Here is a 16,262-nt window from a genome sequence, read left to right on the forward strand (position 1 = left end):
CCCTGGAAGTGATAAGCCCCAAGTTAAGCTGTGCTGAACAAACCTTGCCTCCCAGCCCGATGCACAGCTCTGCGAGCTGCCACCTGTGGCTCTGACCTTCCCTGCAGCTCGGCATGGCGCCTCCGGCCTCAGAGCTGGTAGACACAGCCCGTGCAGGCTCCAGGCCTGCCTGTGTGCATGAGACGGCCATTCCTAACCTGCGGCCCCTGCAGACTGGACGCTCCAGTGGGAGGTACGTGGGTCTCCACGCCCCCGCCATCCCAGCAGAGAAGGGGGCAGGAGGCAGAGCCCCACACGGGGTCAGTCGCCGGTTTTGCCTCCCCACCCAAACCCTGGGCCTCGCCCCACGTCCAGGGCGTCCCCTGCAGGAGACCATGGGGTCCTTCAGAGACGGAACCTCCCGGGGCCTCGACGACTCCAGACACTCCTTCAAGACGCAAGGAAACAGAACACCGGCGGCAACAGCCCACGAGGGTTGCCCACCCCCGTCCCGGGAAGGCCAGAGCCACCACGGCACCTGCACCTTCACGGGGACAAGGGGTCCATGAAGGCGGGACAGCCAGGGCAGCGGCCTGTGAACCCGGCCTCGGCGTGCACCCCCCAGGCACACACATTCACACACATGCCGGTGCACACACGCACACCCAGGTTAACCCCAGAACCCCAGGCAGAGCCCAGGTGCCCTTAGAGTTCTCAACCCTGGAGCCCCCAAAGCAGGCGCTGGAGTCGGCAGAATGAGCCAAGCGAGGCCAGGCTGCGGCGCCTGGTGCAGGGGACACGGGGGGACCTGGGGCCTGGCCTACTGCTGACACCCACGGGGGCCAACGCTTCTCGGAGCCTCTTCCGCCCCGTCTGCACCTTTCTGGGCCCAGAAGCCTGGCCAGGGGCCGGGACCCCCAAAGGCACTCGGAAGCGACACCGCCCGCCCCAGCCCGGCACCTACGGCCTCGATGCGCTCCCCAGCTGCAGCCCCAGCTGCAGCCCCAGAAAAGCCTGGGGGACGGTGTCACCCCCAGGGGACACGTGGCAATGCCTGGAGGCATGATGAGTTGTCAGGAACGCGGAGCAGGGTGTGCTCCTGCATCAGTCAGCTGCTGACAGCCCCCTCCCCCACCGCGCACGGGATGGCCCTGCCCCCCGGGGCGACTGGGCCCAGCGCCAGCACTGCTGCCTCTGCCCAGGTTGGAAGCAGCCCCGCTCCATGCAGCACAGGGCAGCCTCCACTCTCAGGCCTGTGGACGTCCGGGGGTCCTACGGGCACAGCCTGGCACTGCCAGCCCCAGGACCCTCTGCGGAGGGAGGCCGCCCTGGCCCTATGTGCGGGCATCCCATCGACCAGACTCTCGGCTCCAGTCAGATGTGTGTTTCATAACCAGCCCACGTGCAAGAGCTTCCAGCCTAACTCAGGGAAAGGACTTTCGGGGCAGTGGCGCCCGCAGCTGCCGAAACCCCTCCCTCACACCTGTGCCTCCTTCAATCGGGCTGGGCAGCCGCCCTGGGCCTGCAGCTGCTGCTCCCTGGCTCGTCCTAAAGCCAAGCTTTCTGCGCCTCTTTCTCCGGTGACCAGCGGGCCTGACCTGAATGTCCTGACAGCCCAGAACAGAAGGCACATGCGTCAGAGAAGGGGGAACGGAGTCAGCAAGGACGGAAGCCCAGGTCTGACCGTCCACAGGGACATAGGCCCCTGCTGCCCAGGGAGGTGGGGTCGCCCTACGCCTGGCCCCCCAAGGCCGGGGCCCTTGCCGCCTGACACAGAAAGCACTGTGGAAGGAACAGTGCCCTGGGCCTTAATTCAGCAGAGTGGTCGTGCTGTCCGGGGCGAGTTAGGGCCCTGGAAGGCCTCTCTCTGAGGTGTCTTACTGCTTGCCCCGAAGTGGGCCCTTCAGGAGAGTCATGGGCATATAGCCCCCCTCACCCCATGTTCACTCGGTTCCCGCCCTACCCAGGTGATGTCGAGTCACGTGAGATACAGGAAGGAACCTAGGAGGTAAAACCCCGCCCCGTGGGATGTTCACTCTGGGGCCAGGGGCTGAGATGAACGCAGATGTCACAGGCTATGCAGTACACAGTTGCCAGGGTTAAGTGCCAGAAAGCAAAGCAGGACAGGGGCCTGGCAGGGGCCCGGTGGGTCCCCAGGCACAACTGTAAAGTGGGCCTCCCGGGAGAAGGACGTGCAAAGGTTTGAAGGAGACATGGTGATCCGTGCTCTGGCCAAATCACTGCCCCACCCTGCTGCCAAAACACTGGGCCAGCTGCTCTCCTGGCCGCTGGGGGGATCGGGCCATGCGATGCTCTGGGCAGGAGCTGTGGGCAGATGCCACACAGAGAGCCACCCCTGGGTGCTAGGTGGGCCATTGGCGTGGAGGACGCCCAGTAGAGAGCATCACGTTGGACTCCTAGCAGAGAATGAGGGGATGCCCTTGGGATACACTGCCCTGCAGAGGTCAGAGGCACACGTGGAGGGGCGGGGACCAGGGTGCTGGGTGCTGGGTGCAGGTGGAGGGGCGGGGACCAGCATGCTGGGTGCAGGAGGAGGGGCGGGGACCAGGGTGCTGGGTGCTGGGTGCAGGAGGAGGGGCAGGGACCAGGGTGCTGGGTGCAGGAGGAGGGGCAGGGACCAGGGTGTTGGGTGCAGGAGGAGGGGCGGGGACCAGGGTGCTGGGTGCAGGTGGAGGAGCAGGGACCAGCGTGCTGGGTGCAGAGGAGGGGCGGGGACCAGGGTGCTGGGTGCAGAGGAGGGGCGGGGACCAGGGTGCTGGGTGCTGGGTGCAGGAGGAGGGGCAGGGACCAGGGTGCGGGGTGCAGGTGGAGGGGCGGGGACCAGGGTGCTCAGTGCAGGAGGAGGGGCGGGGACCAGGGTGCTGGGTGCAGGAGGAGGGGCGGGGACCAGCGTGCTGGGTGCAGGTGGAGGAGCAGGGACCAGGGTGCTGGGTGCAGGAGGAGGGGCGGGGACCAGTGTGCGGGGTGCAGGTGGAGGGGCGGGGACCAGGGTGCTGGGTGCAGGTGGAGGGGCGGGGACCAGGGTGCTCGGTGCAGAGGAGGGGCGGGGACCAGGGTGCTGGGTGCAGGAGGGGGGGGCATGGGGTGCCCGGGGCCTATGGGAGGGAGGGACACAGGCAGTCCATGCTTTGGAAGGTAGAGCGAAGGTGACATGAAGGGCGGGGAGGGGCTGCCACGTGGCAGAGGGCTCCCGGATGGGTCTAGGGGCATTTGGAAGGAAGAGGTCAGCGAGCCAGGAGACTCCAGGGGTGCAGGTGTGAATGCGTTCAGGAGATATCTGTGATATACGAGCCAGAGACTGGACAGAACAGTCTGGAACGTGTGAAGCAGGTCCGGGCTGCAGATAAAACCTGGAGTCGCCGGCACATGGATGATATTTGAAAGTGTGAGACTGTCCGCACGAGCGCAGCAGAAAAGGAGGGAGTGGGCAGGAGCCCCAGGTGCTCCAGCGTCACCGTGGCGGGGAGGGGAGAAGGGTCCTAAGAGGGGCCGAGAAGGAACAGCAGGGCAGCGGGCGTCCTGGAAGCTGCGGGAAGAGAGGGAAGCTGGGAGGGGCCCAGAGGGTCAAGCTCTGCCGTGGGTCCAGGACAAGGGAGCTGAGAACTGGGCGTCAGACTTCGCCCCATGCAGGGAGCCCTCACTAGGGCTCCGAGGCCGTGGGGACAAATCCTGGCTACTGTAGGCTCAGGGGAGCATTGGAGGGCAGGTCTGGCACCTGAGAGAACAAAGTGCTGTCAAAGAGTCTTGCTGAAAATGGGGAGCAAAGGAATGAGGCCACGGCATCAATCGAAGCTTCTCAACACGGGCAGCATGAGGCAGGCGTTTGTTCTCTCCCCAGCCCCACATCGAATGTCTTCTGCGCACCTGGCGTTCGTCTCTACCCTGGGGACACCAAAACACATGGTTCACTCCTGTCCACCCTCGGGGGCCTGTGATGTGACGAGTCAACAGTTATGAAACGTGCACTCAGCACAGTGCACAGCTCAAGCTCAGCCCTGGAGTCCCAGGAGCCTGACCTGCAGGCTTCTCGCCTCCACCCAGAGCCTGTACCTTGGACAGCTCTTCCCCAGCCCCAGAATTGCCGGGTGGGAGGCTGGACACCAGTGGGGTTTTTTAAATATTCTTGTAAACTTTTGATTAGAGTATAACAAACGTACAGAAAACGTGCACATCTGACAAGCGTTCAGCTCAAACAACAGGGCACCCTGGTGCCCCCCAGGGGGACATGGGCGTGACATCTTGTGGCACAGACCAGCACCCTGGCTTCTGTGCTTGTCAGCACGGAGTCAGCAGCGGGGACCCTCGCTCCCTCGGCAGCAGGTTAAGAGGTGCACCGTGTGGGGTGCGGCCATGAGGCCTTCACTCTCACGGCACAGAGGATGCACAGAACGAAGACCCGAGGACTCGCTCGTCCGAGTAACGTCGGTGGACGCTTGGTCCGGTTCCAGCTTCTGGCTACCACACGTCGTGCTGTGCGGACTCCCGTGTGTGCGTCTCTGGGTGCACGGATGTACACGTTTGGATGGGTCCCACCTAGGAATGCAAGCCTGGGCTGCAGGTGTCCATGCCCCCAGCCAAAGACCACCAGAGACAGCATAAGGCTGCACACACCCGTGTACCGCCCTTGCAACAGGGAGAACAGGGGCATCTCTGTGAGGGTCAGGTTTGCGCTCACGTCAGTGACCTTCAGGAGGGTTCAAGCAGCACGGCCCCACACTGTCTGGAGGCTGCGTGACTTTACGGTTGGGCACCTTAAGCCCACTACAGAGGCTGAGAGGAGTGAAGCGAGAACTGCAACTGGCAAAGCAGTGGCCAGGACCCAGGAAGTCCGGTCACTTGGGCCTGGACAATGGTCACGTTTCTGTCTGCGCTCCAAAAGGCTTATGGAGGGCTCCTGTGTTTGTCTTGACCCACCACGGTCAGAGGGGTCTGTTGCAGGCGCTCTGTGAAATCGTTCACGTGCAGCAGGAGAATGCCAGGGCCAGCGGCGAGGTCCAGGCGAGCTCCTGGACGTCAGGGCTGTGCTCTCTCTCAGAAATGGCGCGCCACGCAGTTTTCCAAGTGGTTGTATCAATTCACACTCCCTCCCGCCTGCAGTGTACAGAGCAGGAGCACAGTAGGTACATTCAGTTAAACAAAGGCAGTGATGGGGGACCCCAGAGCCTTACGCCAGGGAGCAGTGCAGTCAGCTCTGTGCTTTATTTTTTTTTTTTACATCTTTATTGGAGTATAATTGCTTTACAATGGTGTGTTAGTTTCTGCTTTATAACAAGTTGAATCAGCTATACATATACATATGTTCCCATTATCTCCTCCCTCTTGCGTCTCCCTCCCACCCTCCCTATCCCACCCCTCTAGGCGGTCACAAAGCACCGAGCTGATCTCCCTGTGCTATGCGGCCGCTTCCCACTAGCTACCTATTTTACACAGATAGCTCTGTGCTTTAAAAGATCATTATCTCTCAGTAATGGTGAGCACACCTGGCACCCAGATCTTGGTTTCTAACACCTTCCCCAATAGAAGGACCAGGGCTCCCTGGAGAACTGGCTGATTCTAGGGTTGGGTCAGGGAATATACATGATGAGCCTAGAGCATCTTCTAGTCCCAGAAAGTAAGGAAGTGCTCAGAAAGAAGCAAAGACAGGAAACAGTGAGGACAGCAGGCCAGAGGGACGCAGGAGCCAACGGAAGAGCTTCCAACGGCTAACGCTGGACAATCTGACCAAAAAGTAAATAAACACACACAACAGTATTGGATCGTAATGCAAAGCATAAAACAAACATCCATGAGTCCACGTGGGTTCAAATGAATGACTGAAGAACAAAGTAAATGGGAAGAATACACAAATCTTCTGGGTAGAAGGATTCCAAATAGTCTTATGTAACTACCTGCCCCTAAAGGAGGTGGACCTTAACCCCCCACCCTTTAAGTGTGGGCAGTGCAGTGTAACTTCCTTCCAAAGAGCACAGTGTGGACAGGGGGGCCGAGTAACCTGACAGCGGAGACCCCTGACGGACAGGACCTCGGCCAGGTGATCAAGGTCAGCGTCAGCAGCAATAAGTTGTGCTGAGAGTATGGACCTTGACAGGACGTGACGAGAAGGTTACCTTTCCTGTGGTTTTCCTCCCAAAGACCCATAACCCAAGTCTGGCCATGAGAAAAACGTCACAAATCCCAGCTGAAGGATATTCTGCAAAATATCCGACCAGCTATTCTCAAAACCGTCACGGTCGTCAAAAGAAGGAAAGTCTGAGAAGCTGTCACAGCTCACAGGAGCCTAGAGAGGGACAGCTAGATGTCATGTGGGATTCTGGGTGGGATCCTAGAACAGAAAAAGGATATTCAGTAAAAACAGGTCAAACCTCAATAAATTACGGCTTCAGTTACTGAGAGATTTCACATGTCACCTTGACTGGCCCTGGGCACCCAGATTAAAGTGTTCTGGGCGGGCGTGTCTGCGAGGGAGTTTCCGGATGAGATTAGCAGTTGAACCCGGGACTCAGAAGGGTAGGCGGCCCTCCCAGATGTGGGTGGGTGTCAACCAGTGCCCTGAGGCCTCAACAGAACAGAAGGCGGAGGAAGGAGGGAGGCCCCCCTCTCCGGCCGCCCTGCTGAGCAGCGACCCCTGGTCTCATCCTCTCCTGCCCTCAGGCTGGGACCACACCTTTGGCTCCCCTGGGTCTCAGGCCTTCAGACTCGCCCTGAATCACGGCACAGGCTCCCCCGGGGCTCCAGCTCGCGCGCGGCAGGTTGCGGGACTTCTTGGCTCCACAGCTGCCTGAGCCAATTCCTCTTAATAAACCTCCTTAAATAGCTGTATGTAAGCATATGTGTGTACACACACACACATGCACACACACGCGTGCGCGCACACACACACACGCGCACACACACACACACACGCTATTATTCTATTGGTCTGTTTGTCTAGAGAACCCTGACTAGTACAACCATGTCGCACCACTGGTTCCCTAGTTATGACAAAGGTACGATATTAGCGTTAGGGGAAACCACGTGGGATATACAAGAACCCTCTGTTACCACCTTCACAACTTTTCTGTAAAGCTAAATGTTCTAAACAAAGTTTACTTTAAAAAAGTTTGTTAAAAGTAATATATATTTTGTATGTATTCAAGTATGGATTGGAAGGCGATACGAAAAAGTGCAAATGGTTGTTATAATAGTGGTGAGATTACATAAGACACTGAAAGTCTTAATATTTTTCTTGTTACTTTCCATTATATAATAAAAAGCTATAAAGGAAAAAAGGATCATCTGGCAACAGTGTCTGGCAGCTAGAGGGGCAGCCATATAATCTATCATCCAAACTGGGACACGTCTAAGAGCAAAAGGAGGCACTATTAATAATGATGCCCGGTCACCGGACAGGAGGGCACCCATGGGTGCGCGGCCACTGTGAGGAGGCAGGAGCCGCAGGCTCCCGCCCGCTGATTCCCGTAAGGTCAGTGACGCTGGAGAGGGGCCCAGGGCAGCGGGGGGCGAGGGGGGGCTGAGGTCGTTGGGGGGCAGCCTGGGACAGCAGGAGTTGACCCCCAATTCTCGGTCCCTCCCACCACTTCCTGCTCTAATGGTTCACACGCCCGCCCGGCACCAGCACAGGGTCTGCTCCAGGCCCAGCTCCGGGGCTCTTTGTTGGCTAAGCCCCTTGCTTCCGGCACATTCCAAGTGCCGTGGGCTCTGGAAGCGAGCCTCGGGATCCACACGGCTGAGGGTCCACCGTCCGACTCTAGTTCCACGGGGCACAGAGCCCGGGCCTCCCTCTCCGCTTCGTCCCCAGCTGTCCGGGCGGCAGCCACCCACCCCGCCGCTGCCCACCCGCTGCTCCCTCTCAGCTGCCACTGCCCTCAGCGCCAGGCAGATCTGCCACCGGGCAGGGCCACGCCAGCCCGTGCACAAGCACACGGACGCTGGGGCCCAACCCTTTCCTCAGCGCGTGATTTCTTTACCCCCCTTTTCTCTGCATCTTCCCTCCTTTCTGTCTTATCTTCCTCCTTTTCTCCTCTCTCAGTCCTGTGCTAACTTTGCAAATTATCCTTTCTGCCTGAGGAGCTAAAATATGATTTCAGAAACACAAGAGGACCCTGACACGGAGAAAAAGAAAAAAGGAAAGAATCGGGGACAATGCAAACAAACACGACCCCAGGACAGCCACAGGGGCTCCTACAGTGCAGCACGCGGCCGGGATCTGAGCCGCCCCCGAGAATTACCACCTCCCAAAACAAGGACGTGATGTGTGTCGCTTTAAGCCGCTACGTTCTCGGGCAATGTGCTAAGCGGCCGTAGATAACTGATACGCAGCCGCCAGCAGGAACTGAGACCCCAGGGACACCCCACTAAGGACACTCCTCCCCCCAGGAACGCCCCCGCCCCCGCCAGGGACACGACTCCGCGGAGGCTTCCACCAGCCTGAGGCCTCTGAGCCATCACGAGGCACCGTGAACGGGAAGCGCCCAAGCGCGTTCTGGCTCCGCAGGTGGCGTGCGGAGCAGGGGACCCATCCCCACTGGGCCCTGTCTAGAGTCCCAGGTCACAGAATCTTGAGAAATGACAAAAATGGTCATTGCTAAGTCACTAAGTTTGGGGGTTTTTTATTACCAGCAATAAATAATAAAACAGTGCCCGGTTTGAGCTACCGGGACCAAGACCCCGCTCCCGGCTCCCAGGGGCCGGGCGTTCCGGAAACGGGCCCGAGTCCGACACAGGGCCCGGGAAGACAGCACTGAGCACCTCGGACCCTGCTCGGGGCGGGGTGGGGGGTGTGCCTGGTGCCCGAGAAGGCTCAGCGTCCTGCCAGGCCTGACAGACTCACAGACACACAAGCGCAAAGCTGCTGGTCTCTGGCTTCGGTGACAAGCCCCGCCTGGTGCGCGTGAAGGAAAAGCCGTGATGTGAGAGCAGAGACCTCCCTAGTCAGCGTGTAAACACCAGGAATCTGAATGTGCTCAGCTCCTATTTTTAATAAATTGGGGGCGACACTGACTCTCACCCACATCATCTCCTTGGCTTCACGACTTAAAGAACACCAAGCCGGGTCTGCACAGCGCAGACTGCGGCCACGCCTGCTCGGGCCGCATGCTGGAGGCCACCGCAGGCTCCTGTGTCACACCTGGGGATGCGGAGGGTGGGGACAAATGACGCAGCTGGGGCTGGACGGAGCCACACTGATCTCGGTCAGCTGCCTTGGTTTTTAGATAATAGATTCCAGGTCAACGGGCAAAACAGTTTCTGATGAAGTAGGCTTCCCAGTTTTTAAAAATAACAATAATTTTATTAATTGTAGCTTCTCCAATTATGAGCACTAAAATCATTCAGCACGTTGGGCCCGGCCAGTGTTTGGGGAAGAGGCGGGCCCAGCGTGTTCTGCAGGCCGCTGATCAGCGTGTGCCCACCCCCCAGGCGGGAAGGAGGCCCCAGAGGAGCCATCATGGACGACGTGTGGCCCCGACCCGGGGGACAGGAGCAGGGCTGCAGGGGGCGTGCACACAGCTTGCGGGACAGCAAGGCTCAGCACTCACCGGACCCTCACCAGCCCGCAGGAACACTGCGTACCAAAGCCTTATTTCTACCTAGAGCTACACAGCGATAGCAGAGTGAGGCGGGAGGAGGAAACACACAGTTCTACATCTTTTTCAAACGAGGAGAAAAAATCTGACTGGGAAGGAAAAAAGACACCAGGTAGAAGGCCTGCTCCCACACTAAGGTGAACGGACACCAAATCTGGTTCTGAGCTTCCTACTGACAGGGGAATCGGGACCAGGGCCACGGAGCACAGACCCTGAACACAGGAACCACCGGGCTCAGGCGGCCTAGAACAGGGGACACCCATGGCACGTCCCGGGCGTGGGGCTGGACTCTCAGCGCAAGCAGGACAAGAGGACACAGTGGCCAGAAGGGGGGCGTCTATACAGCCCGGGGCCACCTGCCTCTGGTAGCGCGTCCTCTGCCACACCTGGGTGAGAATCTAGTCATTGCAAAGGGGGAAGTTCAGGCTGTAGCGTCACCTGAAAATGCAGGACACAAAATGCTACTGATATTTTGGGTACGTGTGTAGCGGGCTACCCAGAGAAAAAGAACAACACAGAAGTAAGAACAGAGCTAAATGAGATCCCTCTGCAGGAAGAGCCAGCCCATCTCCAGACGAAGGACGAGCAGTAGCTTTGGAAACTCCCACCCACTGCCAACACCATTGCCATGGCCCAGCGGAGCACCAGAGCAGGCGGCCCCCTGCTGCTCCCTATGCGTCGGGCCAGTGCCTTGGGGGCCACGCCCACTCCACCACCCACCTGCTGGGTCCTCGCTAAGCCCTCCCACCCAGGGTGTGTCCTCTCCGTGTCCAGCACGCTGGCACCGTCTGGGGCCAGATGGGAACACAGACCCTGAGGCCCCACCTGAGACCCGCTGAATCAGAATCCGCATTGTCACAAGGTCCCCAGGGGACCCTGACAGTTTAGGAGCCACTGTGAGCTGCCCTGACCCTGCTCCGAATGAATGCTTGTCCGTGGCTTTGCCTCCCTCAGACCATCCTGCGGCCTTGGGCGGCTCCACCCTCACAGAGAAGCCCTGAGCAAAACTTACCTCCAGTGCATCCTCGCACTACTTCTCAACTGGGAGGATGGGTGGTTAGATTTTTAAAAGAAAATCAACTTATTTTTAGCATTTTAAAACACACAGCCAGATGGATAGACGTGCAGAGCTGACATTTGTTACATAAAAAAGTACGACAGTGGGTCCCAAGTCCATCCCAGACCAGCCTCGTCAGCCACAGGAACGCAGCAAACTCAGCGCCACCCAACGGCCCCACCGGGACACCTGGCACTGCATGTGGGAGCCCAGGGAATCCAGGAGCAGGGGTGCAAGGCCAGCCGGGACCACACACCTCCTCCCCACCTTGAACCCAAATGCCCACCCCTGTACCGGGGGCCTCTGCACCGTTGCTGCCAGCTGCTAAAGGAACCCAGGGTCTGCAGCCACTAGGCTGCTGGCCACCAAGGCCCCCGCGTTGCAGGGGACAGGGTGTGAACTGCCATCAGCCCGAGCCTGGGCCACACAGAGAGCTGCCACCCCCATCGCCAGCCACCCCCTCTTCCCAGGGTCAGGAGGGAAGGGAAGAGACACCTATTAAAACTCAGGTCCACGCACCACTGGTCAAAGACTCAGTAAACAGGGCTAGACTGTCACTTTGGAACCACGGCCCCATCAGCACGATCGGGTCAGCCCCCCCGTGCGCTCAGCACCGCTCTCCGCTGCCCGTGAGCCCTGGGCACATGACGGGGAAGAGTGGGCATAAGCACCGTAAAGTCACCGAGTCATTGCTGGCAGGTGACACGACCGACCACCCAGGAAGCCTGGGAAAATCAACTCAAAAGCCATGAGGACTAACGGGAACCTTAGCAGAGCAGCCACACACGGGCCGGATACTTTTCAAAGTTAAGATTTCCTTCCTACCAGCACTAACCAGGGTGGAACGTGATGGTTGCAAAGATCTCGTTCACAATTCGACAGAAACAGGCAGTGAATGTGCCCAGCCTAAGCAAGAGCAGGACCCACGGGAGGAAACCGTTCTCACTGTGGCCAGCGTGAGTCCAAACCGACCAAAATCTGCAACATGAAAAGTGAAACCACAGAAGTACTAGAAGAAAGTGCAGGTGCAGGTTTGTAAACTGGGTGAGTATCACTTGTGCTTGGTGTTAACAGGGCACCAAGGCCAGAAACTGCCAGAAAGGAAGATCTTGACGAATCTGACCACACAAAAACTAAGCACATCCACACGGAAGAAAACTAGCAACATAGAAAGATAAATGACTGCTCCAGGGCATGTGCCGTTGTATACCGGGAACCGTGGAAAGAAACCGGGCAGCAAACATCCCAACAGGGAGCACAGGTCAGGGGTAGGAGTTGGCAATTCAGGAAGGAAGAGCACAAACGCCCCCAACATGCAAAGAAACACGTTACCAACCTCACTGGTCATCAGAGACTCGGAGCACTAATACAATCCTTTTACCTTTCAGACGGTCAAAACACAGACATCACTAACACCCAGAGGCGGTGAGGGTCGGAGAAAGAGGACTTGCGTGCGCTCCGAGAGCAGGCAAATGGGATCTCCCTCCCGGCCAGCCGCACCGGACACAGGCCCCCCTCTTCCTCTCTCCTCTGGCCCCTCCTCCCTTCACTACATTTATTCACGTTTCCTCGTCTGCTACTGGTCTCCCCACCTCCTCCTTTGTCTGGGTACCCCACACCTGCAGCAGCCCCATCCTTTTGGCCACCGCCACGTAACAACCGTCCAGGACAGCCATGTCTTGTGCTGGGACTGCCCATCTCCAAGGGAGCTGGCCAGCGGCACCAAGCCACACTCCGTGCACACTCTTCTGACTCGTCAATGTCATTCCTAGGAGTTATCCTGAGGAAATAATGTCAAGTGTACAAAGATGAACATACAAGGATGCTCACTGGTAAACTGTTTATGTCCTGGTGCCTGAGCCCCAGCGCCCCCCAACTCCACCCCAACAAATTCCATCTGAATTTCCGGAGGAGGCAGCCACAGTTTTTAAGAGCATCCTCTGAGTCTAGTTCACAGGGTTGAGAACCACTATTGTAAATTTAGCCAACAAAGGACGCTGCAGATCTATAGACGGCCATGACACATCGCTAAGTAAAAGACGCAGGTTGAGACAAACCGTATTTGGAGCATGATCCCATTTCTGTATCAAAGACATAAAGAGTGTTGCTCTGTGGCTGATGTGTGAGTACATTCCTAGAAAAAGGCTGGGGCAGAGGCACGCTAATAGGTCTCAGTGCTGAAATTACCGATGTCTTGGTTTTCCTATATAGAATAATTTTAGCAAAGTCTTAAACTCTTTTACAAATTTATACACTTTAATGCTTCTTAATTAAAAAAAACAAAGGTTTTATAAATTTTGGAAAAGGTTATAAGACTCTGGTAGCCCCGTGTCCTGCCTTACTGCCCACCCCACCCAACACACCCAGGCCAGGCGTTTCAGCCCTCGAGGGCTCCCTTATTTCCAGTTCTCTGGGCAAAGGCAAACCTTCTCGGTGATTAGTTGCCCCCCACTAGCAAGCTAATACCATGTTAGGTTTGAGACTAGCCAGACTGCTGAGAACGGCGGGTGCCCCCCAGTTACCAGTTACTGAGCTGCTCAGCAGAAAGTGATGGAACCCCACTCAGCACCCTCGTGGGGACACCCAGACGAGAGGAATGAAGGGGCCTGCCCAGCACCCCGCAGCACTGGGGCAGGTCCCAAGCAAGGTCAACCCCTAAATCAACTGCTCCTGAAGCCCAAGAGGGGTCGCACGGGAGGAGGCATGGGGTTTCGGGAAGAAGAAAGGGGACCCTTGGTTCCGGTGTGAGGAGGAAGCCCAGAGAATTCTGAACAAGCACCCAACACCTGCCAAGTAAGGACAGTGGCTCAGACACCTCAGGGTTAACAGGGAAGGGGGACATTTAAGATCCCACGTGTCATAACTCCACTTTGTAGTTGGAATCTACCTGGCACTCTGTTAAATTGCGCTCTTATTTTCTCTTTTCCTTTTCTCTGCATACCAAATCTGATATATTAATTGGGTATTTTAATCTAAAAAATTCATCAGAAGGTCTCACATTGCCATGGCAACCATGCAGTCCCAGTAAATGCACGTCCTCAGCACAGCTCTATCACCTCTTTCGGCTCACCCTGCACGGGGCCGAGGAAGTGTGGGACCCTCCCTGTCTGGGGGGACGTCTTCACACCCTGAAAGAAAGGTGGGGTGCAGCCTTTCTCCTCTTGAAAGACTGGCCTTCCGCCTTTCCAAACCCCACTGCTTCTGCCTAAATAAACCCACAGGCTTCAGGCCAAGAGCTGCACAACATTCTCTCTGCAAACACCTACTGTGATTCCCAAGTCGTGTGCGCCCTGACGATAACGTGAAAACATGGAATAAAAGTGGAACAAAGTGGCCGCCCACCTGGATCACATCCACGGCCATTGGACCAGGGCCAGGCTTGGCATCCTAATCTTACCAAACAAAGCCCAGGCAAGTCTCGTGCTGTGTTCAGTTTGGAGATGTGGCCACCATGCCCAGGGATGAGCAGGTGATGATGGGCACATGTGCTAAAGAGCGAGCACCTGTAGCCGAGCCAACAGCCCACCTTCACGAGACCAGAAGAGCTGGCACCTCTGCCGTCCTGCTTCAGGCAAACGGGGACAGGGGTGGGGAGAAGGGGGTCGTGTTAGATAATTCTCAAATCTGATCGCGCGCAGCACAGCTGGATTCTGTGCTCTTGGCTCCTCCTTAACGATCCCTGGATCCTGAGACATAACACACTGTGAACAGGTAGAAAAATTCTACCTTTCAAAGCTGAAGGCAGCCACTGTGCTACCTCAATTTCTCTCTTTCTACACCACCTGCCCTGGGGAGCATAATGCTAAGACATGAAAGAGTGGCCAGCTCTCAGCTGACACCAGCAAGTGCTGAAATCAGACATCTGATGTATTTCTCAGACGTTTTCTCATCGTGCAGCCAGAAGCTAGATGCAAATCTCCTTCCTGATTAGTTCCTAATTCACTCTGGGCTTTCTTCACTTTGAATATTTACTCTGAAAACAAAAACATATAACATAGGAAGCACTCCCAGCAGTGAGCTGTGTTCCAAAGTTAGAACACGAAGACAGGTCTCCCCAGAACACACTGAGTGGGCGTGGCTGGTCCTGGATGCCCCTCCAGCAAGTCCAGGCACCATGCCCCTCCTCGATGACCGGGGCCAGGCTCATCAGAGCCCAGGCCCCCCTGAGCAACAGGCTCTGCATCGCTGTCTGTGAGGACTGCCCACATGGCCTGCACATTCTCCAACACTGGCCTGAGGTCGTATTATTGTAATTTCCTATAATGCTTAAATTATGTATCAGAAATAAATAGCTTGGGCTCTTTCGCTGAGCTGTGCTCTAAAATTATAAAAGATCCATCCTACTTCTGCAGGCTGCCTACAAACGAAAAATGCATATTTCGACTATTTTAAGAAAATGTCAAAAAAACATCAAATGTGTCATCTTGTAGCATTTAACTTATCTGCATGACATCTGCAGAGAAGAGCTGTATGTTTGCCTGTGAAAGTATCACAGTGCCCCAGGGGCGGACACTGCACAGCCACCTTTCCCGAGGGTGCTAAGTGAAAGGGCCGTTGTCAGGCAGGGCTCCAGGAGGCGTGCCTGCAGGTCTTTCCTGCTTTCCACCAGCGCCTACCTCCGGGTCACTAGCTTTACCTGCAGGGGGACCTGAGGGCAAACTAGTTCCCAAAAGGGCAGGTCTTTGCACAAAGGCAAGCCTCCACCGCACGTCTGAGTGCAAAGGTGGGCACGCCGGCAGCCACGCGGCGCCGTCACCTACACTGAGCTCCGAGGGCCGGGCCCCCGCGCCACCTGTGGGGCAGGCATCTCCCTTCGCAAACTCGGCACACCTCACGTGCAGAGTAACAACCGAGCGCTCACACCTCGCAGAAAAGGAAAATGCAAACACAGCGCCCTCGCTACTGCGGGGGCCTTCGCGCCTACCGACCGCAGACCCTCACCCCGCAGGGACGGCCTGCCTACTCCGCCCGTCGCGCCGCCACTGGACACGGAAGACACGCGTGGGCATCGCAAGCACCGTTCGCGAGTTTCCTCGGAAACCGAGACGCCCCTGACGCCTTCCCACCGGGAGGCCTTGGTGCCCCGACCCGCAGAAATCCTCCCGCCGCGGCCCCGCTGCGAGAGCGTGCGGAGTCCCCAGACGGCGCGGGTCCCAACGCTGTCCCCGCGAGCGGCCCGGAGTCTCCGCCGCGGCCGTTCTCACCGTCCTCCTTGTCATCAAACACCGGCCTCCGCGCGGTGGCCGCCGACATGGACGAGCCCATCCTCTTCTTCCACTTGCTCCACGGAAACAGAGGGCGCGGCTGCGCGCGGGCATCGCCCGTGTCCCTGGCCCGGGGCTGGCCGGCGGCGGGCGGCGGCGGGGCGGGGGGCGCGTCGGGGCCGGCGGGGCGCGCGCGGCCGGTGGGCGGCGAGCCGGGGGGCGCCGCGGCGCTGCTGCCCCTGCGCTCGGCGCCGCTCCTCATGGCCGGACCGGAGTGCGCGCCGCGGCCAGAGTCCGGGACATGGCCCGCCCGCCGGGCGAGGAGCAGGAGCTGGAGCGACTGGCAGCGCTCGCCTTGCGCCCCAGGCTCGGCGTTCGCGGGTCCCGGCCGCCCGGGCGGCTCCGCCGAATGCTAGC

General features: G+C 58.0%; 1 protein-coding gene across 1 annotated transcript in view; it reads right to left on the reverse strand.

The window, feature by feature from the left end:
• The window catches only part of STK32C (serine/threonine kinase 32C), an 81,828-nt gene extending 65,566 nt beyond the window's left edge, over nt 1–16,262 (reverse strand). Inside the window, exon 1 of the mRNA XM_082673480.1 lies at nt 15,846–16,262. Within this exon, the coding sequence (XP_082529606.1) occupies nt 15,846–16,107 (262 nt within the window). The 5' untranslated portion in view covers nt 16,108–16,262. The remainder of the gene's footprint in view (nt 1–15,845) is intronic.

The sequence above is a fragment of the Grampus griseus genome, assembly GCF_964374135.1.
Source record: "Grampus griseus genome assembly, chromosome: 16".
NCBI classification, from domain to species: Eukaryota; Metazoa; Chordata; class Mammalia; order Artiodactyla; family Delphinidae; genus Grampus; species Grampus griseus.